Source organism: Carassius carassius, chromosome 5 (genome assembly GCF_963082965.1).
Source record: "Carassius carassius chromosome 5, fCarCar2.1, whole genome shotgun sequence".
Classification (NCBI taxonomy): Eukaryota; Metazoa; Chordata; class Actinopteri; order Cypriniformes; family Cyprinidae; genus Carassius; species Carassius carassius.
Window position 1 is genome coordinate 28,628,423 of NC_081759.1, and position 26,999 is coordinate 28,655,421.

A 26,999-nucleotide genomic window follows, 5' to 3' on the forward strand; every position below is an offset into this window, starting at 1 on the left:
CTTTCTTTGTGTTCCCCCGAAGAAGATAAGTCATATGCATGTGAGATGGCATGAATTTTTATTTGTTGGGATGAGTAGCCCTTTAAATGGAGTTGGGGAACAAAAAACAAAACATGATGTCCTTATTTTCTACTAATCCTGCTTTTATGGAGGACAGCTGGGATTATGGGTGCACACAAGCCCTAAAGGCATCCCTAGTGAAGCTACATTTATCAGAGAATTGCAGTGTGCTTTAAAAACTGCCCTTATTCTAATAGTATCAGCATTACTGTCCTCACACTTTCCTGAGGCTCTAATCTGTGGCCGCCCTTGACCCTGCACTTAGTACTGTTTTCCCATGATGCTTTAATGCAATTTAGAACAACTGACGCAGCCAAAACAGCAACCGGGCCAGAAAGTCCCTGCACACGCCAGGCACATATACATTCACTGGACTAGCTGCGATTTAATTTACAAACTAATTGCTGTGACACACACTGACTAATCAGAAGAGTCAGTTATATTAGAGCACAAAGGTTTGATGCTTTACAGATTTATTAACTAATGTAAAATGTGTATTTGATTGTGCCCCACAGGGCTATAGAGCGAGTGTGGGCTGAGCCCTGTGCCTCATTTAAATTGTAATAGATTAGTGACCATATGTCTCATCGGGAGGCCACACACACTCACACAGATGGCAGTTCACCTGGGCACCACCAGCACGACGGGCTGAGCTGAACACCTGCCTGAGACAGAGGGAAGCATGACCAACAATGGCATAAAAGGTCGATTTTATTGGACAAAACATTCCCCAAGAGTTGATTTTAGGAAAATCATCATTAAAGCAATAGTTGGAATTACTTATAATAATTCCTATTGGCCAACAGGTGGCACGATCATCAAATTAATTGCTAATTTAAAAAATAACAAGGAGTATAGCATTAAATTCGTCCCGAGAGCCATCTTGTTTATGAATTCAGCCCGGAGGAGTAGACAGACTATAACTATTAAATAGTGATGGGGTTATTATTATTATAATATGTATAGTATTGCTTGTTTTTGATGTTGCTGAAATGGGGATGGTTATGGAAATGTTGCTATACTATGAAATTGCCAGATTTTACTTTAACAAGGGCCTGTTACATTAAGTATTTCTTATGTGTTTTTGTATTGTATTTGTGCATCTGTGACTGTTCTGTGTTTATCATGCTGCAAAACCAATTGCCCTATGGGGACAAATAAAGTCTAAAGTCTAAAGGGTTAGTTCACCCGAGACTGAAAATTCGTCCATCTTCTACTCACCCTCGAAGCATCCTAGGTGTAAGTGACTTTCTTCTTTCAGAATCCAATCGAAGTTATATTAAAAATTGTCCTTGCTCTTCCAAGCCTTTCAATGGGGCTAAGCGGGTGTTTGTTGTTAACAGTTCAGAAGATAAGAAATAAAGTGTTCACATCTGTAATAAAACGTCCCTCACACGGCTCCGAGGGGGGAATAAAGGCTCTCTGTAGCGAATCCATGTGTTTTTGTAAGATAAATATCCAATAAATATCTTTAAAGAGTTATGTCGTGTCAACGTGGAAGGTTAAAATATGAAAATAAAAGGTTATAAATGAAAATATCTTGAGCTTGTGCTTGGGCCCCTAAACAGACCAACCTATGACTTCCCGTTGAAATTAACCACAGATCATACAAATGCGCCAGAAAATTACGAACAGCTTTTAAATGCTTAATAAATAGCTTTATTCAGTCTAATGGTCACATACTATTTTGCATGTCAACACTTACTTTTGCAGACATCGATGATGTGGACTGTATCAAACTCTTCAGAAAGCCTTAGTGTCTCTGTCCATGCTGGTCCACTCAAGTCCATTTAAGCCAGACTCTTAAAACAGCTGCTGAAGTGGATTCTTGATTATAAAATGGATTGTTCTGAACCTGGATGCTGACTGGTCAAATATACGATTGTGTAGTAATCTTTGAATAAAAGCTAAAATAAAAGATATGGCACTCAAGCCCTTACTGTATTTTGCAAACAGTCATGGCTAAAGGCATTGCAGGTGCTCCACTGCACACGGTTTAGCAACAGCCCTTTAGCTGTGTCTACAGTATTCTCAATATATGAGTGTACAGCAGATGCTTTTAAGAAAATCAGAACACCACATTTCAATTTTTTCCTCAAAATCTTGTTTAATAAATTTAGAAAACACAATTCTGTTAATGGTTCATAACAACAGCAGGAGTAGAGAAATGAAATATCAGTTAGGCAGGGAGGGATGGGGGCAGGCCAACCCCTGAGTTTAAAACCGTTTCCTCATCCTGTGGTCAAAGGTCAACTAACCCCCTGAGAGAGACAAGAGAATGAGGGTAAAAAAGGAGGTGAGAGCGGACAGAAACGGGAAAAATGAGCAGGCATAATGGAAAGAGAGAGTGAACAGTGAGGGGGTAGGCGACCTCAGAGTAGGTGGGATCAGGGAAACTTCATAGTCTTCATAGCAAAACTCTGGAGACTCAGGTAGAAAAGTTGAATTGCAAAGTCATTTATTGTTCAAGTCTAGGTTATTCCTGCCAAAAGAGATTAAACAAAACCCCCAAATGCAATGTCAACATGTAGGTACACCCAACCCTGGGAGTGCTTCCATTTTTCTTTCTCATCGAGAGGGGGTGGAAGGACTTTTCAACATTTGCGGAGGGATGAGGAAGAGAAGTGGAATCATTTGAGGGAAGGGACGGGGTTTCACCACAGACACCATTGAAACGTATATCAGTGGGGAGTGCAAACATTGTCTTTTTCCTGTGGGGACAGAGAGAGAGAGAGCGAGAGAAATTGCATCTGCATCTACTCATCCATTTGTTTATGTCTGCCAACTGATCTGTCCGGTTTATTCCTTTCTCTCTCACTCTCCCTCCATCCATTCTCAAGGAGCTGACAGAGGAGACTCGCGGTTCGGTGAGCCGGTGAGTGAGAGGTCCTCGGGCGGAAACACGGTCAGAGTGCAGGCTCTGATGCCACCCAGGGACTCAGGCAAGTCGAACACTTTGTGCCATTCGTCCTTCTCGGGGTCATATTTCTGGACGATCTCCACCATGCAGCGATTGTTCCATGAGTAGCCACCCACCACATAGATCTTGTTCTCAAACACGGCCACGCCCACGTCGCTCTGTCCGCGGAGCATGGCGGCGATCGGCGTCCACAGGTCCAAGGCGGGACTGTAGTACTCACAGCTCAGCACGTCGTCGTAGTCGCTTGTGCCCCGGAAGTGGTTACCACCGATGACGTAGAGGCGGTCGCCCACTGTGCACATGCAGTGCAGGCCACGGACCGTCGTCATTGGAGCCTTCTGAGTCCACTTATCAGCATCCGGGTCGAAGCACATGAGCTCCTTCTGGAAGGTGTCATGAGTTATTCCACCTGCACAACAAACCACACAGAGAATTCACATCACTTTCTCTGCTGTAACAGACACCTTGTGCGTGAACGTTCTTGGGAGCATTAGATATGCAAAACAAGAAGTGAATAATGCATGAACTCTCTCGAGGTCTGCTGAGGAAAGAGTTAAGATTGAATAATGCATCTCGAAAATGCACACACCCAAACACACAACCAGGTCCGCACACTCCACGAAATGAACTAGAGAGGGAAGCAGAGGAAAAAAAGACAAGAGGAAAAAGAAAACAGGACATGTCTACAGGGAGGGCTGAAAATAAAGAAAACCATCCCATCATGCACCTGGGCATCAGCCAACCAGACCCTCTCTTCTCTTTCTCTCTCCATCCCTCCTATTTTTGCCCTCTAACTCTTCATCCATCCATTCTTTCCTTTACTAAGAGAAGCGAATGATTCAATCAAACACACACTTTCTCATTATCCTCTTCCAGTGCATTTATGTGAATCAAAACACAAAGCAGAAAGAGGCAAGAGATGAGAGACTAGAGAGATGATAACTGAAAACAAAGAATGAGGCAGCACATAAGAGGAGACTGTTTCATGCATGCACACTAATGCTCATGTGAGTGCAGAGCTTAATACTCCACTGCTTCATGACCTATATAACTGACTGAGAGAGAGAGAGAGAGAGATGCATGCAGGAGTAAGGACACAGACTCCAGAGTAAAAACAAAGGGATCAGCACTTCCAAAGATACTTGAGAGAAACAATGTGGGTGGAGGAGATGAAAGAGGAAAGAAACGTGAGAATCAGTGTAAATGCATAATGTACATCACCTGACAAATACTTATGCATGCATAAATACACAACGCTCTAGGCAGAATAGAGGTAGACTGTAACATGGAGGGAGGTTTTATATTTTGTATAATTACAAGTGCAGTTTTGAAGAGAATTTTTATTTTTATAAAGGCTATTAACTTTTCTAGAAATGTCACATTGATCAAAATCAGTGTTTTGTTTTTCCAAATTCTTCATTAGCATTCAGAAAGCATTTAACCTTTATAATGTGACATTTCTGAGTAAATCAATATTTAGCACAGAAAATAGGTAGTGGAACATGATTTTATCCATTTGGATTTGACTGGTTTCTAAATGAGATATGATATTATGATTAACATTTATTTTCCCTATCCACATTGTCTTGGGTTTGTCCATAGAATGTCTTTTGTATTTAAAAAATGGCAAAAACATAAAAATAAAATGTGTATACATTTAAAGGTATTTTAGACCCTATGAAATGGAAAACCAATTACTGTTTTCCATATTTTTTGGGGGATTCCATTTTAATGGTTTCATGAAATTTTCAATCAAAGCATCTCTAAACATTTTCATACAAACATTATTTATTGATTTATTTAGGAAAATGTGTTTAAAATGTTCTGCTAAATAAATTCTGCTACATTTTTTTTGAGTCATATATACTTGACATATACTGACCTAATTTTGATTTACCCATCTAAAATTTGACAAATTCGGTGACATTCCACGTTACACTGTAGATTCCGTTTTTATAAATGGATTTTTCGTTTTCCGTATCGCAGAAATAATAGGGCCCTACTACAGTGACTGCTTCATATACAGCGCTCACATATCATGTTGAGGAGTTCAGAATGTTATTTAGATGTTACTGGAGGGTTGAACGAGAGTCATCGGTCTCGTGCTCATGTAAGAGTTTTGAAAGTTAATGTATGGAGTGGTAAATGTGTGTGAGGGGAGAACACAGAAAGCCTTGAACAGCATTATCACAGCTCTTTGAATGTGTGTGTGCCTGTGCGCGCGTGTGTGTGAGAGAGAGAGATCACACTCCTCCTACATTTCACCATGTTCATTATCACACAGAAACACACTTCTCTGATTCATGTCCTCAGTACTTCTCCTCCTCTCCCCACCCTATCCAACCAACCATCTCTCTCTCTCTGTTTATCATTTTCAGTCCCATAAAGCAGGATCTGAGCTGCAATCTTGTAAAGTGAGCATGTGATGGGAATGATCATGCACGGGGCAGGTTAACACCCCGCGAGTGTGTCTCTGTGTTCCTCTGTTCAGAGAAGTTAGTTTCTTGAACACACACAGACACACACACTGATCTATGGAGGATCAGTTTGTGTGTGTGGTGAGAACAACTCATTCGCACCCTCCAGATATTCCTCTTCCTGTCAGTGACACCTTACCAGCTACCTGATCTGTGAAAATGTGTTTGAGAATGAGGATGCGGATTTGTGATTAAACTCTACGTTTTTCTCTCTCTAACTTATGCGTATATTAAAGGTGAAGTGTGTGGTTTTCATTAAAACTAATATATTAAAATGATCGGAATCAAATCGTAATACAACTGGAATGAATTGGTTTGAAGCTGACTCTTATAACAAAATTCCCCAAAAATGTATCATATCTAACACAAAAATATTAAGCAACACAAATGCCTTCCATATTGATAATAATAGAAAATGTTAAACGAGCATGAAATCAGAATAATTTCTGAGGAATCATGTGATACTGAAGACAGGAGTAATGGCTGCTGAAAATTAAGCTTTGTCATCAAAAAAATAAATTACATTTTATATTAAATTAACATAGAAAACCGTCGTTTTAAATTGTAATAACATTTAAAATTTTTACCATATAAATGCAGCCTTGTTGAACATGAGACGATACAAAAACATCTAAAAATCTTCCTGTAGTAGTGTACATACATAACTAACAAATATACAGATGTCTGACAAGTACCTGAAATGTACATGTATCCTCCGTAAACAGTGCCTGCGTGTCCATAATGCGGCTCGTTCATTTTGGCCACATAAGACCATTCATTTGTTCTGGGGTTATAACACTCCACAGTTGCTAGAGAAAGACAAGAGACAGTGAGAATTAGAGATGAAAACAAGGTCTTGAATGCCAAGAAAGATGACTAGACTAACAGCTGAGTTAATGTGGATCCAGGAAGAGGTCTAAAGGGGACAAAAATGAGTTCTTGTACATTAGTCATGCTCTCACAAACAGAGAGAATAGGGACACTTTAGTGCTCAATTATACACAACCAAACTAGTGTACTTTCACAGCACACAGAACAGATGCCATTTAGATTCTGATGACCATTAATATAGATTTAGTGACATTTTCCCACAGAGATGATGATCTATTATTAACCATTATTGAAGGAGGCATACAATATAAACCCAATAATGGTACAAAGACCACTGTATCTACACAGAAACCACTACTTCATCTGTTTAATATTCACAAAAACACGCTGCTCTTATCTAATCTCTCTAAATCAGAAGCAATGCTTTTCATAGGTTTATAAAAGTATCTGTCCATCCAGATCAGATGATAAAGAGATGATCTGATGCAGGCAGATGATGTAGTCATTTCTAGTTCTCTTTATCCAAGGTAAATCAGAGATGGGAAAAATAGCATTTTGGGGGACTTGTCTGATTCTGGAATAGATGTTTATTCAGAATATGTCACTCTTAAATAAGAGAATATAAAACCAATCACAGAACAAGCTCTTAATGCTGCCTTTGGCTAAAAGATAAAAGAATAAGAAACTGTAGCAACATAAAATGTAGCTTCTCCAAGTACTTATTAACAGTTTAATAAACCAACTGTATTTCATTTCCTAAACAGCAGCAGGTGCAAAATGAGTGGTCCGAAAATGAGCAATGAAGGTTTATGGCTCCCTCACTGATATCCATATGATTTTAAATAAAGAAAAAAAATATAAAATCGCTAAACATTGGTTACACATAATTATGGGTTTTTAAGATGATAGACAATTTGTTCATCATATATACTTCACAACAAGTTTACGGTGTACAGAACGTTTCTACACTATGATCAACAACAGGAGAGTCTGTGTCTGTTCTGATTCAGAACCAAAAATACAACCTTCATACGCTTTATATCTGTAAATGAATGAGAGAGACAGCACCACTGACAGGCTGTCTTTAAACTATGATCTTAAATATCACTCACACAACATTCATTCACTCAGTCCTCATGACCCAGCACAGATTTATCAGGATCTTTCACTCCACATTTTTAAAACAAGTTAAATAGGAAGAAAAAAATACTGCTTTTAGCTTTTAAAATCAATCTCTTGTCATTCATATTTAACTGCAGTAACGGAAAATTCCTGCAAATCCTGTACTGAGCGTGACAAATCAAACACACTGGGCAGTAATATTAGACTGCAGGCAGAGTCCTCAAACAGTACGGGGTAAAAAGATTAAATTCAACTCAAAGCAATAAATTCCACTTGACCGCCATGACGGAGGTCACTATAGAAACATGGGCGACTGAGTGCTAGGGGCTTGAGCTTCAGTGTGTGTGTGTGTGTGTGTGTATGTGTGTCAAAGTGAATTGTATGCAGAAAGCTGGAAGTAAATTTTTTTTGGTGCTTTTTCTCAGTCATGCTTTGGAAGAGAGAGTGTCAGAGTCCATTATCAAACCTCTGTAGTGTGACATCCGTGTGTGTTTTTGTCTCTTTCCTATCAATTTTGAGGTGCTGTACATATCTGGTGTGAGTGTGTTTGTGTGCATAGTTATGGGGAGCATAGCAAGGGTCATTTTTGTTTGTGTGTAGATATTAATGTGTTTGCACAATGCTCTGGAGTTCTGCTATATTGTGCTGCCCCTGCATTTTAATTACCCAGGTTGCACTGAGGCATTCACCCTGTGAGAACGATCATCTCTGGTTAAGCTCCACCTTTGCCTGATGCAGTCATACAACCATAGCCCTTGAAATAATGACTATAAAGCACACTGTTCTGACATAAAACCTGTATACTATTATTATTTTTGCTGAAAGCTTATTTTACCCCGATGCTAATTAGTTTTTGAGTTTCACTGGTGCTCTATCCAAGTGCATCACCAATGATTCCTCACTTTCTGTCATTTCTGGGGCATCCAAACTTCTGTAGCCTATGGTGATCTAATTGCTATCTGTAAATGATGCACTGCAGTTAGTAAGCACTAAATAACATTATTATACCGCACTAAATACGATTTTTTTTACAGAGCTTTTTCAAATCCTGGCATAACTAAATTCTACAATAAAAGGATGAATTTTACCTCCTTCAAATGAATGAGAAAAATGTGTGGGTGGTTCAACTGGTTTTGCTTTAGGATTTTATACTTGACATTGAGTTTTGACCCAAAAAGTACCACAGTTGCTTACAGTTCACAGTAAACAGTAAACAACAATATCCTTAAAACAAACATCAAAATATATTAATATTACAGTTAACCACATATGCTCAGCAATTAGTAATTATCATGATATAGGCTCAATATGAAAATGTATTTTCTAAATGCACCTTTCTGATCTTCTTGTAAACAATTCACCCCTGCAAGGCATGCATACATTTATTTCTTGGTTTATTTATTAAAAATTCAAGTCAGAATTTTTCATCAAAATGTCAGTTTTATCATCCGGTGATATGACAGCCTTCTCTCTGGTGATGTATGATGGACTTTACCAACTGATGCACTGCAAGCTCACATTCAGATCTGCGTTAACACAATGAACAACTGATGGATAGTAGGGCAGCACGAGAAATCGAAAGGAAATTGCAATTCTGTGATCAGTAGTAACTCCATCTGAAGGCCAGAAATCAGCTTTAGAAGAACTGGTAACTGAACTGCTTTCATTGATTCAACATGACTAACAAACACAGGACTATGACAATATATGATTTACTGTAGTTCTTATTTTAATCATTTTAATAATTTCAATGCTAAATGACATCAGCCTTAATCACCGCTTAGAATACTATAAAACATGTTGTGTGCCTTGTTCTTTTTAAGAAGCCACATCATCTCACAGAAAGATTTATTTCAAACACTCATTATAAAGTGAGTTTGGCGTAAAACATGTTATTAAATGTAGTATTTTCACATGCTTTCAGATGGATCAGAATTTACTACACATAGCTGTAGGTTACGGAGAAGCTACCCAAATAGCTGTCATTAATCACAGAATGATATCTTTGATTTCATTATTTCGCAAATAAAATTGTCTGCAATAATGAACACATAGCTTGTCAGTGAACTACTGCTCTGTGTAGTAAATGCTGCTCCAAAAGAGCCGGCTTTACTGACAAGATGCGCATGACTGTTGCATTGGATTTATCGTGCATCTCTAATGGGTAGAGCTATTTCTGCACGCTGCTTTTAAGAAATTATCTGCTGCTACTTCAGTTACACTGCAATTTTACATTTTGATAGTGTCATGCTCTCAGCATTCCAAAATTCACATTAAAAAACACAGTGGTGTTGGCACAAAACGTGTTGATCCTCACTGCACGCAAATGAGCATTTAATGTAGTCTTGGTTGTAATTTTTATCTTGTGTTAGCTAGTCCATGGTTGTGAAGGTGGAGGGGAAGTCAAGCCCATGTTGGAATCTGCCTAATTCTGCTAGCTTCTACAGAAGTTTTTTGAGTCACGGCCCACCAGTTGAGATGATTAGCAACACCCCTAGGGGGGCAGCATTTCTGACCTCTCCTTCAGGATCAAGTCAAACATTCTATAATTAGGACCAACCGAAAATACCAAGATCTTTTAGCATTTAGAATTTTTTTTTTTTTACATCCACACATAATTAGCAAACTTCAAGACACTCCTATTTATGTAATATTTACAAAACATGTCAACAACTGAAGCACAGCATGTCCCTTAGAAATCGGTTCCCTGCTGTGACACTAAAATCCCTTCCTGACTCACCCAGCTCTCCTGCAGCGTTTCTCCCGCCCACCGCATATAGATGTCCTTTGAGAGCGCTCAGATGAAAGAAGGTCCTCTTCTCATTCAGACATGCCACCTGAATCCACTTGTTGTATCTCGGGTCATATCGAAACACGGTATCCACAGCTGTTTTTCCTTTCGTGTCATAGTTACTTTGTCCCCCGACCACATACAAAAAATTCCCGATCACTGCGATCCCGTGCTGGTAGCGCGGGGCGTCCATGGGTGCCAGTGCTTTCCATTCGTGTGCTTTCTCGTCAAAAAGTCGCAACTCTTTACTTACAACTAGCTGTTGCCGTAGCACGCCCCCTAGTGTTACTAAATGGGTATTGTCTGAACGGATCATTGTTCGTTCCGACTGCATCACCGGCTGCATGTATGGCATCATCTGGTAGTTGCTGGCTTCTAATAAAAGATTAACACAGGTATTGTCCGTACGCATGAAGTCAACAGTCTGTACGTGGTTTATGAGTTCTGTTGGACTCATGAGGGGGAATCGGATATTGCGCATTAGCTTGGCGGCATATTCCATGCGGCCTTCTTCGTAGCGTAGCCAGCGGCACGCAGATTTGAAAAGGTCCAGCTCACTGCAGTGTTTTAGACTGTTGGAGGAAAGCACAAACGCTAGACGTTCGAATGGAAGTTTGACAAACTCGCCGGTGCCGAGTAGCGAGGGGAAATTCTTCAGGATAAAGTTGTTGACGTATTTGTCCACCTCTGTGAGGTTGTAGGTGTTGGCGATGCGCCCGACCTCCACGCAGTTGTCCAGCGACACCTAAGAGGAGGGAGGTATTAATGTATTAATACTACAAGGTACATGAGAGCATCCTCATTTGAAATGGTTTGAACAGTGTCCTACCCCAGAAATGAGAAAGACTTTGCAGAAGTCAAGGACAGGCAGGATCTGGAGAAAGCTAGCAGCCTCTAGGGTGTCCTGTAGGTTCTCCATGTTGAGGGAGAGTTTGGCGGTGTAAATGAAGTCTATAATCTTCTTTAGCCCTATTCGATTCACGCCATGCAGCTTTATACACATCAAATCCTGCTCTTTCATTCCACCTGGGGAAAAAAAGAGAAAGAGAGAAAAAGATGACAGAGGGAGGAGATGAAAGCAAGAGAAAATCAGTGCAAATAAATATTCACGCAAAACAGATATAAAAAAGAGGAAAAGCAGATGAAGAGAATGAGGAAGAAAAGAATGGGGGAGGGATTGGCAAAAAACGTTGCAAAAGAGCGGATCAAAGGCAGAGGGGGGAGAGTGACAGAAACAATATGGAGAATGAAAGAAAGAGGAAATAAGAGAGAAGATAAGGCAGTCTCACTGCAAGCTGTCACCAATTCTCTTTACCATGATAATGAGCCACTTATTCAAGAGCCACTTTTGAAATGAATCAAACCACTTTCATTAGTTCAGATGTGATTTCTCAACTATGCCGAGATGGAGAAAGAGAGAGAGAACAAGAGCAAAAGGGATAAGCAGAACACAATGGGAGAATGAAAGAAAGTAATACAGAAAGCAATTATGGAAGTCTTGCAGTGCTTAAATGCTCATGGCACACATGTATGAGCAGGACTTTGATGGGCTTATAAATACTACTGACCTTTTATAAGATGACAGAGACAGCACATTTCTCAGCTACTGGTAAGATTCATAGATTCGCATCAGCATAAATGTTAACGATGCGATGCACTGATTTTAAAAAGTATGCATTGGATACAAGTTGGCATTTGTATTACAATGCATAATTTTCTAATATATCTGCATTAGTAAAAAAAAATATATATATATATTTAGATGTGCTATAGTTTCATTATTTAGAAAGTGACCAATAATTTGTGACCAATATTTTATATGTAGATTGATTTCTCCTCTGTAAGCAGTTTCTTAAGCGTGTTCTCTCGTCACCACTGCTGCTACGTGAATATGACATATCACAACACTACGGAGACCGAGGCGTCAGAAGGCACTTGAGTTAATTAATGACTTGCTGTCAGTCTGAACATGATTTGTGAACTATCTGTACCATATTGAATTGCATAGCATCATATTTTTTCCATTGCATTGTATTGCATTGTATCACTTATCGAATCGAAATCAGATCGCACTGCATCGTAATGGGGTGAATCTTATCACATCGTTAGCTGCTTCGTATGTCACTTTAATGTATCGTATCGATGGCTATGCATCGGGATACTTATCGCATCGCCCTCAGTTACATCCCTACAATATACTGTACACATTCCATACACAACCAAAAGAAGATTTGTGTGTTTGTGCAGAATGCAAAATGCACATCCTGACAATTTAGCACAGCTATTTAAAAGATAATTAATGATTACTGCAACATTATCAGGAACTGAATTTTGGATCAGTTTGATTTGGAGTGCAAGGCTACCTGCCTCGATATTGTTGAAATGGAAAACGTTGCAATCAACACAATGTCCTGACTAGTTAGGACAAAAAAAAAAAAAAAGGAATTTATTCTTATGGTCATTTTAAGATTCATATGGTCATTCAGAAATTGTTCTGTGATTGGTGTTCAAGAACATTTCTTATTATCAATGTCAAAAACAGCAGTGCTAATTAATATTTGTGTGTTTCTATATTTAAAATAGAAATCTTCTGTAACATTATAAATATTTTTACTTTGCCTTTTGGCCAGTTACTATTTGCTTTTGGAGGAACACATGACTGGAATAGACTTCCACCAGATTTAAAGGTGTTATATATTACAGGTACTTGTGGTTTCTCTAGAAAGCTGAAAATGTGTTTACTGATGTATCAAAATTGTGACCATTTGTAGAGATTTTAGAATTTCTTAATTATTTGTATGTTAAAAGAATATTTTGCCTGCTGTTTTCATCCTCTTTAACATCAATCTGCCATGAGACTACTGATGAAAATGAGTCAATTTGGCCAAATCAGACACATTTGAAATGTTTTTATTATTAATGTGTATTGTCCCTTATTAAATAAAACAAATACACATTTATAATAAGCATATTCATTCTTACTGATCTAAACTTATGAACGGCAATGTGTAGTGAATCGCTAAGCAACTAAGTGCTCATACTACCATGGTTTAGAAATTAAGCTTTGAATCAATTCAGTTAATTTTTTTTGGACTGATCCAGAATCATGATGCATTGATATACCGATTTTCCCCCAGCTCTAGTTTGGAAATGGAGTAAGCCTGCAGAAAGGGGATTCCCTGGGCACACTGCTTCTTTATAATTGTTTTAGTGCTCTCTCATAATAGTTTTGTGTTAAAAAAATTCATTCAGGATTTGGTAATATGCAGTATTAAATGGTATAATTATTTAGGGAATAGCTGAACTCAATTCAAATAATAAAATGAAGTCCTTTCCATCAAATATATTATCTCTGAACATGCTTTCCCAAATAACCCAGAGCAAATCCCTTGCTTTCTTATCTTTTTTCTACCTCTCTTGCTTTGTTCTTTCTTCCCAAGAAACAGAGTGCGCCTCTGAGAGAGAGAGAGAGAGAGAGAGAGAGAGAGAGAGAGAGAGAGAGAGAGAGAGAGAGAGGGGCGAGTGAGGGAGGGGGTGAACTGAGGGAGAATCAGGAACATTCTGAGCTCTGAGAGAAGTCTCTGGTGTGACTAAATGAGACTGACATGTTACTGATATTTACATGATTAACGAACTAAAAATAGGGGAAAAAAGCAAAAGAAGATTTAAAGTGACAGTACTAAACAAAAACAATCCTGTATATCTGATTAGTACACAATAGTGCATCAACACTGTCTGTCCATTAATAACTTAACTGGAGTCTCTCTTCTCTTTCTCTTCTGTCAAACAAACGTTGACCTCTCGGTCCCAAAACATCTTGTTTTTTTTCATCTTCCTTCCTTCCTTCATCCCTTCCTCACCTGGAAACTTGGCTTTACCTCACCCTATCCTTTTTTTATCCCATGTCTTGTTCTCTCACTCACCTGTAAACATGGCTTTAAAGTAGTCGCTGGAGGAGGCCATCATGGCTCGGTGAACAGGAAACGCCTCATCCCCATCTCCTGCCACCAACGTGACATCACACAGCAGGCCCTCTATCCTCAACTGGTCAAAACCCTGAAAGACAGAGGGAAGAAAATAAAACGGAGGAAGTGAGAGGACTAACGAACATTTCAGTAATGCACTTAATGAATTCACAGAGGAGGAGGAAAAAGATGGTCTTGAGGAGAAAAAAAAAAACACTACAGCATCTGTTTTTATCACCCATGAAAACAGAACGTGAATTTTAAGGAGCTGTATCATTACTATGTGTCCCATGAGCATCATTTCTGAATAAAAGATTGTGGGGTTAATTAATGAACAGGAGGTCAGATGCATGAGGGGACTGCAGAAGAGATGGGCTCCCACGGCACAGACGAGCCATAATTAACAGGACAGAGCCATCGTCCACTCGCACGCACACTCTCTGAGCTGCTGTGTCAGGCTCAATACAGCAGCATGTGCAAAAGCAAATGCCAAGCATGTGATAGGACATGAAATAAGGCACAATCCAATCAGTGCTGCACTCACCGAAATTACACACAAACTTTTTAAGCGCCAAAAACTACTACACAATCTGAGCTGGAGTTAAACAGACATGCTTCGATAAACATGAAAAAGCCAACAGGCTGTCTTTAGTGCCTCATAACATCAGCGTCTGACAAAATCTGCTTTTCTCTGGATAAACACGTCTGCTAAATGTCTAAATGCAAAATGTAGAAGATGACAACACTGCATCTAATAAGACAGTAAACACATTTTTTGTAGAGGCGTCTTGTGCAGGTGTGTGTGGGGTATATGTTTATTGTGTCACTATGGAATAATTAATAATTTATCAATAATTAATTAATTGAGATATTTTGTCAGCACAAATTTGCAGCTTTTTTTTTTACAAAGTAAATGGATGTACAAAAAAACATATGCTAAAACACACTAAACCTGGTTCCTTGGCTAAAACTCTTCTTCTGTGTATATTCGGTGTGTGAGGACACACAGAGCCTGGGGATGAACATCCAATCAAATGAACTGAGTGCTGTTTCCCAACAAATCACTGGAATGAATCAAATCATTTTTCCAGCGGTTAGTGATACTGTAGGGTGATGAGGGCTGCTGTGCTTTAGGACACATGTGCCATGTGAAAGATTCAAATGAAAATTAAGTCATCATCTCAGAGCGGCTGTCTTCAACTTCAGCTTCTTTCAAATATGTGGCTCTGGACCACAAAACCAGTCTTAAGTCACTGGAGTATATTTTTAGCAATATTATCAAAATTATCGATTTTTCTTTTATGTCAAAAATCATTAGGATATTAAGTAAGGATCATGTTCCATGATATTTTGTACATTTCCTAGCATAAATATATCAAAACTAAATATCTGATTAGTAATATGCTTGGCTAAGAATTCATTTGGACAAATTTAAAGGTGATTTTCTCAGCATTTGGATTTTTTTGCACCCTCAGATTCCAGATTTTCAAATAGTTGTATCTCAGCCAAATATTGTTTGATCCTAATAAACCATACATCAATGAGAAGCTTATTTATTCAGCTTTCTTTATAATGTATAAATCTAAATTTCTAAAAAATTACACTTAAGACTGGTTTTGTGGTCACATATTGTTTTTCTGTGGTATTCTGATTTAACAAACTGTTTCGATCTTAATAAACTGCAATTTAAAGTTCATATAAACACAATTCACCTCCTCTAACAGCAGTTGCTGATTTCAGGCTGAATATCGATCAAGTGATGGATGACAGCGGTCACTGATATTGTGATAGGAGGAATCAATAGAGTGACCTCATCATGTCAATACAAATTGTCAGTGCTAATGACATCTAGAAATCATGCAATACATGAATTTGTCTGAGCGTCAGTGATGCATGGGTTGATCCAAAATGAGCGGGTGCCCGCAGCTACCCGCGGTTATGAGTCATTCTAAAATATTTTTAATGATATTCGGGTTGCGGTCGGTCGGGTCCTAGTACTAGACACATTTTTGAAATACATAGGCCTACACTTTATTGGCTGAATAACTGGCATGAAGATGACGCACAAGCTCAGTCTGCACGTAGAGATGGAGGCGGCAAAGAAGACTGCATGGGGAGCAACAGCGCTGTTTTTGGTAAAACATGATTTTGACGACTTCATTAAGTTCTGTTTTATAGAAACTCTTTTTAAAAGATTTTCATTTTGTATAAATTGTATCTTAATTTTGATCAATGTTTTATCAATCAGTTGCCCGTATTTAATAAATACGAAGCAAATATATAGCCTAGCAGACAATGTAATAAGGCACCGGCACGATCACTTGCATTGCATGTGAACTAAACTCAGCGTGTGCCTCACAGATTTGAGAAATATAGGCTATATTTTACAGACAGCTTGAAATGTCTTCTTTTAAATGAAAATATTCAAACCAAATAAACGGGCTACTCTGATGATGTAATCCATATGAAATGTGCATTTCTCTCTGGCGTTCATGGCGAGTCCGCATCGTCAACTTCATCTTTGCAGCAACACAGAAAACACCAGTTTATTACTAAACAATAAAATGACTTCTTGCATATTTTCGAACCAGCAGGCCATTCTAGGTTGATCGAGACCCCACGGAATGAGCGAGCGGATCGGGATATTCAGAAATGCGCTCTCCGCTCACGAACTCTGATCGGAACAAACCTGAGCCTCAATGTCTGCTGACCTTGCAGAAACATACAAATAGACATAGCCAGACCAGACTATTTTAGTACAAATTTATGAGCTTACTGACGATTTTTTATAAATCTTGACAAAATTATAATATATTAAGATTTTTTTTTTTTTGCCTAGTTAGTTTTGCCTACGTTCCTATGGCCCAATGACGCTACGATGAGCATTTACTGCTTTTTAAAAATGCGGGTCAGGAAGCGGGTCGGGTACAATATTTTATTTTTATTTTTCTGCGTCCCGAGTTGCGAGCGGGTTAGTTGAAAACGTCGGTCGGGTGCGGGTTATTAATACATTGACCCGCGCATCACTGCTGTGCGTACACACATATATACTGTACACTCTTATCTCATGTAAACCGTGAACCTACACTACTGTTCAAAAATTTGGGGCAGATAAGATTTTTCAATGTTTTTAAAAGTCAGCTGTATTTTATTTGATAAATAATACAGCAAAAAATAATCTTTTGTATAAAAAAAAAACAAAAAAACTTTTTTTCACCACAGACCAGTCTAAGCATGTGAAGAGAAGTGTGTGATTTATCAAAATGTTTCTGTCTAAACAAACAAACAAAGAAAAAAAATGTTCTGATAGTGCCACTGTTTGTACACTGGATTTCATTCAGAATTATAATTCATAATAGAAATATGGCCATTATTACAATGGCTTGCTTCGTTTTAAACTGACATGTTATCAAATAAAAATAGTCCGCTGAAGTGGACATCATGCATCAGAGAGATCCGCAATCAGGTGACTTTTACTTATTAATCTGTCTGCAATGACTCACTGGCAAATTCCAATTAAATTCTCACCTTTGTTCCCACACAAGCACATGCTGACACTTGTCAGGTGACCCTCAGGTAGGTGCTAATGAATGTTCTCTTGGACTTTAGGCAGGACTGAGCCCACCACCAATGAGGATGATGATCATAATATTATCATCTTTATGTGTGAACTAAAGCCCGTCTGCCAGAAACAGCAGAGATGACCTTCACAGTCTCTTTAAAACACACACACAAACTCTCACGTGCGAGATGACATGGGAATGGCAGATGGAGACACCCCACATACCCGCCCTGACATTTAGTAAGAGACATATGTAATCACACATTACCTGTAAAACCACAGAGCTGTGTGTGTTGCTGGTAAAGAAGCGTGTGTTTCCTGGTTTTGAGGCCTGCAAGTGGGAGGAAAGCCCCATTTCACTGCATCCCAGGGACACCTTCATCATCTGAGCATCATCATCTTCCACCAGTGATCTGCCCATCAGAGAAAAAGAGAGAAGAAAGGTTAATATGTGGAAATAACAAGCGTGAGAGGGGTACAGGCAGCACTGTGTGAAGAGACCAAACCGGTTTTGACTGCAAACACAATATTGATTCATTAGATTTGAAACAGATGTGGTGCCCCCTGATTCTTCAACACGAGTACAGTGCAGAAACCCTCCTCAAATGATAAACATGTCGCACAGACACATATATACACAACTGAACATTCACAACACAAAACGCATACAGAATGGCTGTTTCCCCACTATTACACAGTCAAGATCTCAGAAACGATAATCTTGTTTTGCCGATTGAGTAATAAGACAAGATTTTTTTTTTCTGTTTGGGCTTGTTAACCTGGGCTGATGTATAAAGAAAAGCATCACGAAACCAAATAAACTGGTTTATGTTCCTTCAGACGTGGTCAGCTTGCTTGGCCTTTTCTAAGCCTACTGGTGAAAAAGCAACAGCCAGAACAGATCAACCACTTATCTAGATAACTGAGGAGCAAAACCAGATAGACACTTTTCTCTTTTGATATAACTGAAATGTATGTTTAATGTATCTGTGACAAACAGCACATGACATTGTGTCACTGGTAGCATCACATACGAGATGCCAGTTTTAATCTCTCAGGAAAGTGGCACTGGTCACAAAAAATTGACGAAAATTGTGATTTTGTTCCTCACATTTGTGTCACGAGAGAAATGTTTCACATGCATTTTATAACACTGAACTATTAACAGTGCTCTAAAACAAAGGACTCATCACAGCAATGCATTACATTTGAAAATGAATAGAAAACAGTTATTTAAAATTGCAATAATATTTCGCAGTATTACTGTTTTTACTGTACATTTAATCAAATAAATTTAACTTTGGTATTTTTGACTTCACTGAAAAAGAAAAAAAAAAAATACTGACCCAGAACTTTCAAACGGTAGTTTTTGGATAGTAGACTTAATAAATATTCACCTCCTTTAATGCAATACACATAAATAATCTCTGGTGCAACCGACTGGTTTCAAACATTTTATAAATTAATACACAAGTGTCTGGACAGTTCAACCTCTGGTGAGTCAATACTGTGCCAAATCAGAGAGATAGAGACACCCCTGAAACGCTCCAAGCAGCTCTGTAAACTGAAAATCACAAGTCAAGTGGTGGACACAAGAATATTTCCAGCCAGTGAATATCTATTGGAGTATGATTGAAATGAGTGTAAGAAAGAGACCACCTAGAGACCAATGACAGCTCTGAAGGAGTTACAAGCTTCAGTGTTTGACCAGGTGCTTTAGCAGAGAGTGGCAAATAGAAAAGCCACTTTTCAGAAATGTCACATGACGTCTCTGCTACAGTTTGCCAGGATGTGGGAGACATTGATGACAGCTGGAAGAAGGTTCTGTGGTCTGATGAGAGCAAAATAGATACTAATGTTTGGCACAAGCCATTAAACTGACTGTGGTTGCGGCATCATACTTAAGAGACAACTCTGTGTACACCTAGAAGGCTTGAGAGGGTAAAAGGAATACAGCAATATACAGAGTAATCCTGATGGAAAACTTGTGATACTTGTGATGGAGTATTTATCCTCCAGGAAAACAATAACCTCAAAATAAAGATTAATAAAGATAAACAGGAATGTCTTAAAACACACAATTTCCAATGGACGGGGTGAATACTTTTTTACAGATACTATATAATTCACCATATTTTAGGTTCTGGAGAAGACAAATTCAAGATAAAGTTTGATGGCAAGTTGTCACTTACACTAAAGCTGTTAAGAGACGGCTGTCTTTGACAAAATCAAAGACAAAGTCATTTAAATTCACAACAATCTAATATCAATTTCATCTGCGTTGGGTCATAGTCATACTATTGTTCTTGCAATTTAATTTAAACCTTCCAGTGCTACAGTTCCTAATAAAGTTGAGTTTTATTTACTTACTGAAGCTAATTTGTTTTCGCAACTGGTGCTTGGAGAGTGTTAATTCTGGACCCTGTAAGCATATAAAATATGAATAATTAAAAAGGCCTCATAATAAGCACTTACTCTTACTCTAACAGTAGCTAAGCAAAGATGGCCTCTAAAGCTTCAAAAGTTTTATGAATGATGCCCCGGGACAGGACTTTAATGATCAACCCAGCACTATAACACCCATTTCTTCCCTTCACAGCTTTAAGCTTCATGGTTTTAACAAGGATATCCAACCAGGATGTATCGCCCTTTTATCCAGATTTACACTGTCTTGGATAAAAGGAATGTGGGTCAGGGGTTTTGGGATCAATCATGCTGCAGCACAAACTCTGGAGGTATGGGTTAACAAGATGAAAGAAAAACAGTATTGTGATACTAATGTCACGATACAGAAACAATAGACCGGTAGCACTTATTTTCTATTACAAAGCATTGACTACTGAAAACTACATTACCCATAATTCTGTGAAGAAATTTCCACTAATCAGATTTCAATAATAATAGTAATAATTTTTAGCGCCCAACCCCTAAGATCATACAGTCTAGCACCAAACCCACTGAAAAAGTAGACAGGCACTGTTGCACTCTTTTGCAACCAAAAATGATAATATGTACTGTATCATGACCCAAGTATCAACATAGAACAGTGATGAAGGAACATAGATGATTCCCAGTTCAACTGAGCTCTAGAGGAAGGGTCAAGCAGGTCAGGGAGTCATTACTAGACAACAAAAAATTGGTCAAATGAAAGGAGAAAAAAAAGAGAGAGAGAGAGAGATGCCGCAGGCACAGTCACGACACAGATCACAGGCAGCTGATTGGTGCATTACCCTGTCAGGTGATAGGTTGGAGATGCAGCAAGCAGAGAGTGGGTGGTCCACACCACAAACGAGTGCCGGTGGCTGCCAAAAACAACGAGAGATATAGCATCACTAAATACACACACATTCCCAGAAAACATGCAAACACACACAGCGCGAAGCGTATGCTGCACAGACACACAAATGACAAGTGTCATTCGACAAACTTAAGAACCGGACAGACAGAGAGAGAGAGAAATCACAAGGGTATTCATTCAATTAAGCAGTTTAGATTGACCTGAGCCTCTAAATTACTAACAAATTAAATGATGATTGTAGAAAAGCAAATGAGCTTGAAGACAACTTGACACGTAATGGCAAAGCACGACACACACACCTGACTGCTGATGGGATCAAGATGAGACACGACAAAGACACACACAAACCTTTATCCAATAAAGAAAGACGGGTTTAATGATCTTACAATCATGTGATGGAGAAAGACAATAACAAATGTTTAGTGAAGAGAGGAGAGGATGAGATTAAAGGCGGTAATACAGAAAGAGTAAAAGAGAGAGAGAGAGAGAGAGAGAGAGAGAGAGAGAGAGAGAGAGAGAGAGAGAGAGAGAGAGAGAGAGAGAGAGAGAGAGAGAGAGAGAGAGAGAGAGAGAAACAGGGGGAACGGGGCAAGCAAAAGAGCATTAGCTTAACAGCATTCTTTAATAATTCTGTATTATGGAGAACAGGAAGAACAGAGCTGAATGAGAGGAGAACAGCTGGCCTGTCTCTCTCTCTCACACACACACAGACACAGACGGACCTCGACATATTCTGCTTTGATTAACCAACATCCTTTTCAACTCTCCTGGACCAGATCCCTTCCTGTTAATTAGGATTTGATCACACGCACACAAACACACACACACACCTGCTCTCTTTTTCTCCTGATTCAGATCATATCTCTGCAAATGAGTTCAGTCACCCTGGGCATTACTCCTTTGAGAGGAGAATTAGAAACCCACCTGAGGTCTGTCTGATAATGACACATCAAACATTAACAAATGGGTGAAAAGAGAGAAAGGCAGGGAAAGATATGATGGGTTTGATATTATAAAAAGTGTTTTTGCAGCTAAATATAACTGCCATTCTGTTGTGCCCTTTCTAGACTATTCTTCCTAAAAAGACGTAGTGAAGGACGACTTTATATCTAGGACAAAAGACTTGAGGGAGGGAACATATACCTGCTGTTAGAGGAACCGCAGTTTCAAGACTTTACGTTTTATGTTCAAACTGGAGCAATGCAAGATCAAGGTTTCGATTTTGTTGATTAAAGGAAAGGGTTACAGGAACTTTCTTTCAACTCTATTCATGTCATGTTTACCTCAGGATATCATGTCAGCTCTCCCCCTCAGATTATAAAAACAGGAAACACAAGTCTTTAATGCTCAGCAAAGGATGCATTTATTAGCAAAAAATAAATAAATAAAAATAATATACATATCATTACAATTTAAAATAACATATCTATTTAAAATGTATTTAAAATGACGCAAAGCTGAATCTACTCCAGTCTTCAGTCATCATCCTTCAGAAATCATTGTAATATGCTGATTTGGTGCTCAAAGTTAAAAACAGCTTAATATTTAGCAAATTATTTTTTTAGCATTTTTTGATGGACAAAGATCAAAGAACAGCATTTATTTGAATATAATTTTTGTAACAATGTAAATGTGTATACTGTCACTTTTGATGAGTGTAATGCGTCATTGCTGAATTGTTCCTTTGTGGTGAGAATGAACATCTGATTACACATTATTGACGTCATTTTGTCGATGAATAATGTTTTGTCGATGTCTTTATTTCATTATCCAGTGTAGGAGCGTGTGTGTGGCTTCACACTGCTGGTGTGAAAGAGCAACTAAGGACTGAGTAATTTGCAGGCAGAAATGTGTGGTTAATTTTTTAAGTTTTAATTCATATTGAAATCCTCCCGATTTCATGCCAGGGTGTGCGTGACTCACGTGGAGACTCAGATTCACTCTGTGACACACAAACAGATTTATCCCCCGTATAATGAGGAGATTGGAGTGTTGATTGAAAGGGTGAGGATACAGAGACAGCTGACTCTGATGAAGAGCTCAGATACTGACAGATTAAGCATGAAACAATGAGATCAAACGAGCACATCATGCAAGACAGACAATTCTGTTCATAACTGGGGAGGCAGTGACACAAATGACACACACGAAGAGGATGGTGCGCTACAGAAAAATACAGTTCAAAAGTAATATGTTTCCAATAACCATGCTCTAATTTTTGTAGTCAAATTCATAAATTGTTCTCCAAAATAGTCAAATGTCTTGAAAAAAAATTACTTTCCCAAATAAGTGACTCCTAATTATCTAATAGTACAGAATAATGTGACAATACGATGCTATTTATTTTATAGATACTAAATTGAATTGAGAAATGTATGTATGTAACATTCTATTCAAGGCCTAACAATGCATGTTACATCAAAAAATAAAAAAAATAATAAAATAAAAAATGCAGTGATTGAATTTTATAGATATTTTTCAATCTGAATTGAGGAATATATGTAAATAAATAGAAGTACTGTAATATTGCTTTTTTACACCATATGAATGATTTATATCATTAGAGGAAGAAAAGCCTTAACTAAAACATATATTATTAAATAGTAATCGGCTCATTATTACCCTTTTATGGAAACTTTCTGACACCCATGAATGACTGACGACAGAACTGTAAGGATGAATTCAGATCAGTGTAAACACAGCTGAAGTCACAGTTACTAAATCGTACCATACAGCACAAATGTCACGCAATAAACACAAACAACCTAACAACATATCCAAGTGGGAAAAACTGAGATCCCTGCGGCTCAACATTTTTCACTTAATTTCCCTAACTATAAACAAGCATCTCACATCTGCCATTTTACATTGTGCATAAAGGCCCCTTATGGATGAGTGTGTGCTGAAGCGTACCCAGTGCATTTGTTTGTGCTTGTGTTTCCACTGACTCCCATAATGTTGCACAGACCTTTCTGTAGTCAAATAATGTGTTATGCTGAGAGAAACCAGCAACATCCATCCCTTTGCATCTTTTTGAATTTAGTGTGAAATCAAAAGGTCTTTTATCCAACTGTGGTGGCAAATTTTTGATTCAAAGACACGATTATATGATGCTAATTACAGTGGAACTTCAGAGTATCCGCTCTGGACTAGACCAAGGGCTGCTCACCATTTCTTCATTAATGTGACTTAAATCTGCATCTGTAACACTTCAATAATTTTTTTTTTAATCGATATGCTTATTATTTGTGAATATATACTCCACATTTGCAGCATGGGTTTGGTAAACATGAGGCCTGACTCAATGGAGCACATGTGGTGCTGTTTTTATGTCATCACGTGACCACTCAGGGACATCCATAATTGCAGCTGCTGCAATTATGAATTGTTCCGACCTTAAACTAGGTTCAAAGGAGTTCTGCATTATTTTTTATCACACATGCAAGGAGATGAACACAAGCCATCTGCTGCAGAGGTTCTGCATCGGTTTTACAATCAGAATCAGAAATGATCATCCATTCAGTTTTTGTGAAGGAGTGAGGGACTCAAGGTTATAAATTATGGATTTGTAAATATTACAACCTCATGAAATAAACAGACTGAGCAGATATATCAGCATTACCGCATTTACACAAAACATCTGAAAACACTATTTAAAAATACACTGCTAATCGAACTTCAAAAAAGCTCCTGGGTCCGAGCTGATCACACAGTAAAAAGCTAAAAAGGAGAAAGTATTGAGAATTCCAGGCTTTTTCCATATTTTGCACTAGATTTCTTCCATTTCCATTCCTCCACTTCACCTTCACATTTTCTTCTGACCAAACATCATCAACCTTCACATCACTAAGTAATTCCTCTTTCCTTCTCCGATCTCATTTTTTCATCTTTCATTCTCTTCTCACCTCTTTTTTTCTATCCCATTTCTTCCTCTCTTCTCCAACCTCCTCCCTCATCTGAGGTGAAAATTGGATTCCTGCATTTCCTCTCTGATGAATCATGATTAAACCATTGTGAATGAAGATGGTTACATACAAAAAGAGTGATAGTAGGTCAGAAAGAGTTACAAATCAGCTGCCTTCCCTCTTTCGCCAGGTTAATTGTCAGAGGAAGTGTAGACTCATTACTTGTTGATTATGGTTTTGAAATTATATATTGTGTGCATGTTACATTTGTTCAGAGGCAGCAGTGAAGGTGTGGGAGTACAACTACTTTAAGAAATCATAAGGAAAGGAACTTTACATCTCCTGACTGGCAAGAACATGAGTGAGATTTACCAAATAACACACTGCTGCAGAAATGACTAATTCAATATAATCTAATTAATACAAATCACATGCGGTGCCCAAAATCAACACTTACCAAGTGCCAAGTACCAAATAAAAGTAAAAATTGGCTTTGGGATTGGGAGTTACTCACCAGTTGGCTGGTAGCTTTAATCTGAACAGCAGGGTCCAAAATGAACTTTAACTCACCGGCCAATAGCAAGGAGATTTTGTGCCATAAACATTACCTAATAGTTATGAAACAGTATGTTGCATTAGTTTTGTAATTTTTCTTTTGTGTCATGACAATATTTACATTTTTTTTTTTTTACATATGAGACAAATGGCACAATCACTTTTTATACATTTAATGCATCCTTGTTCAACAAAAGTACCTCAAACTTGAATTGAGGTATATAATAACACTGTTATTACTGTTACTCCAATAAAATAATACCTAATAGAGTTTCATGCCCAGTAGGAATATTTATGACCAGTACATTTTCTCAATTCAACCACCACTGACAGGTGTGGCAGAAAGTTCATTTTGTGGTAATGCATGCTTGTTCATACACTGTCCACTTAAAATCATTTGCAAAGTATTTTATTGCATATGGACAACTCTCCCTTGCCCTACCAAGCGTGAAATCCTCACTACAGGAAGTGGGTATATATATATGGACCCTACTCACGTCATACTGTGTGGCACAGGGGGAGCTGGTGAGGAGGTCACATGATCAAAACAGCTAGCCAAAGGTTGTTTCTAATAAATATACTCTAGAACTGTAATCCATACCACCATATTATCACTCAAAACAGACCTCAACACCTATCAGAAAACAAACTTTCATTTATAGATAAAGAATGTTTTTTTTATAAAACATGCACACATTTTGGAAAAAATATATAGAATTATACCCAAGTGTTTGAATGTCCTGAAAATAATTTAAATCACAACATGGAATTGAAAAGCAAAAATAAGAATAGTATTGATAGTTTGTGATGCCCTTTAATATTCAATCTGTAAACTGTAAAAAAAAAATTAAAATAATAATAATATATACACACATACATACATATACACACACACACACACACACACACATACATACACACACACACACACACACACACACACACATATACATATATATATATATATATATATATATATATTTTTTTTTTTGATATGAAACATGGAACTTACAAGCAATATCATATGAAAATATTATTTGCTGAAATGATATAAAACATTAATTCATTGGATTGTACGGCGAAACCATGTGCACTAAACACACTTAGCATACAGGACTCTATCCTTACTTGCAATTCTGTACGGAAGAAACTGATCTTCAGTGTCATATTTAATTATATTTGAAATGGCTTTTATCTTGAAAAGATCAAAAACAACACACACACAAAAAAAAAAACTAAATTGGTTTATAAACCCAAAACATGCTAGAGAAAACAGCTGGTGGCCTCCTCCAAACATGAATTTTGAATGAAAGTTAGTGTACAAAAATAAAATAATAAAAAATAAAAACATTTAATAAAGCACCTTTCTCTCAATCTGCAGCAGTAAGAAGTCTGATAGACCCCACCCTTTCATCTGAGATCACAAAGTAAAAATGAAAAGCTGAAACACAGACAGAATTCAACGTGAAATGTGAAAAGGACGAATTGCTGTCTGTTCCTGTCAACATTTCTA

At 38.0% G+C, this 26,999-nt stretch overlaps 1 protein-coding gene across 6 annotated transcripts in view; it reads right to left on the minus strand.

Moving 5' to 3' along the window:
• Positions 1-2,147: 2,147 nt before the first annotated feature.
• Positions 2,148-26,999, minus strand: part of LOC132141166 (kelch-like protein 13) — a 75,941-nt gene continuing 51,089 nt past the window's right edge. For 3 of the 6 annotated variants that reach the window (XM_059550462.1, XM_059550461.1, XM_059550460.1), the window contains 7 exons: positions 20,959-21,030; positions 17,997-18,141; positions 14,125-14,257; positions 11,031-11,227; positions 10,151-10,946; positions 6,153-6,266; positions 2,148-3,389 (listed from right to left, as the gene is read on the minus strand). In XM_059550462.1, coding sequence (XP_059406445.1) covers positions 2,896-3,389; positions 6,153-6,266; positions 10,151-10,946; positions 11,031-11,227; positions 14,125-14,257; positions 17,997-18,141; positions 20,959-21,030 — 1,951 coding nt within the window. In that variant the 3' untranslated portion in view covers positions 2,148-2,895. The remainder of the gene's footprint in view (positions 3,390-6,152; positions 6,267-10,150; positions 10,947-11,030; positions 11,228-14,124; positions 14,258-17,996; positions 18,142-20,958; positions 21,031-26,999) is intronic. The other 3 variants (XM_059550464.1, XM_059550465.1, XM_059550463.1) reach the window with 1 other exon arrangement.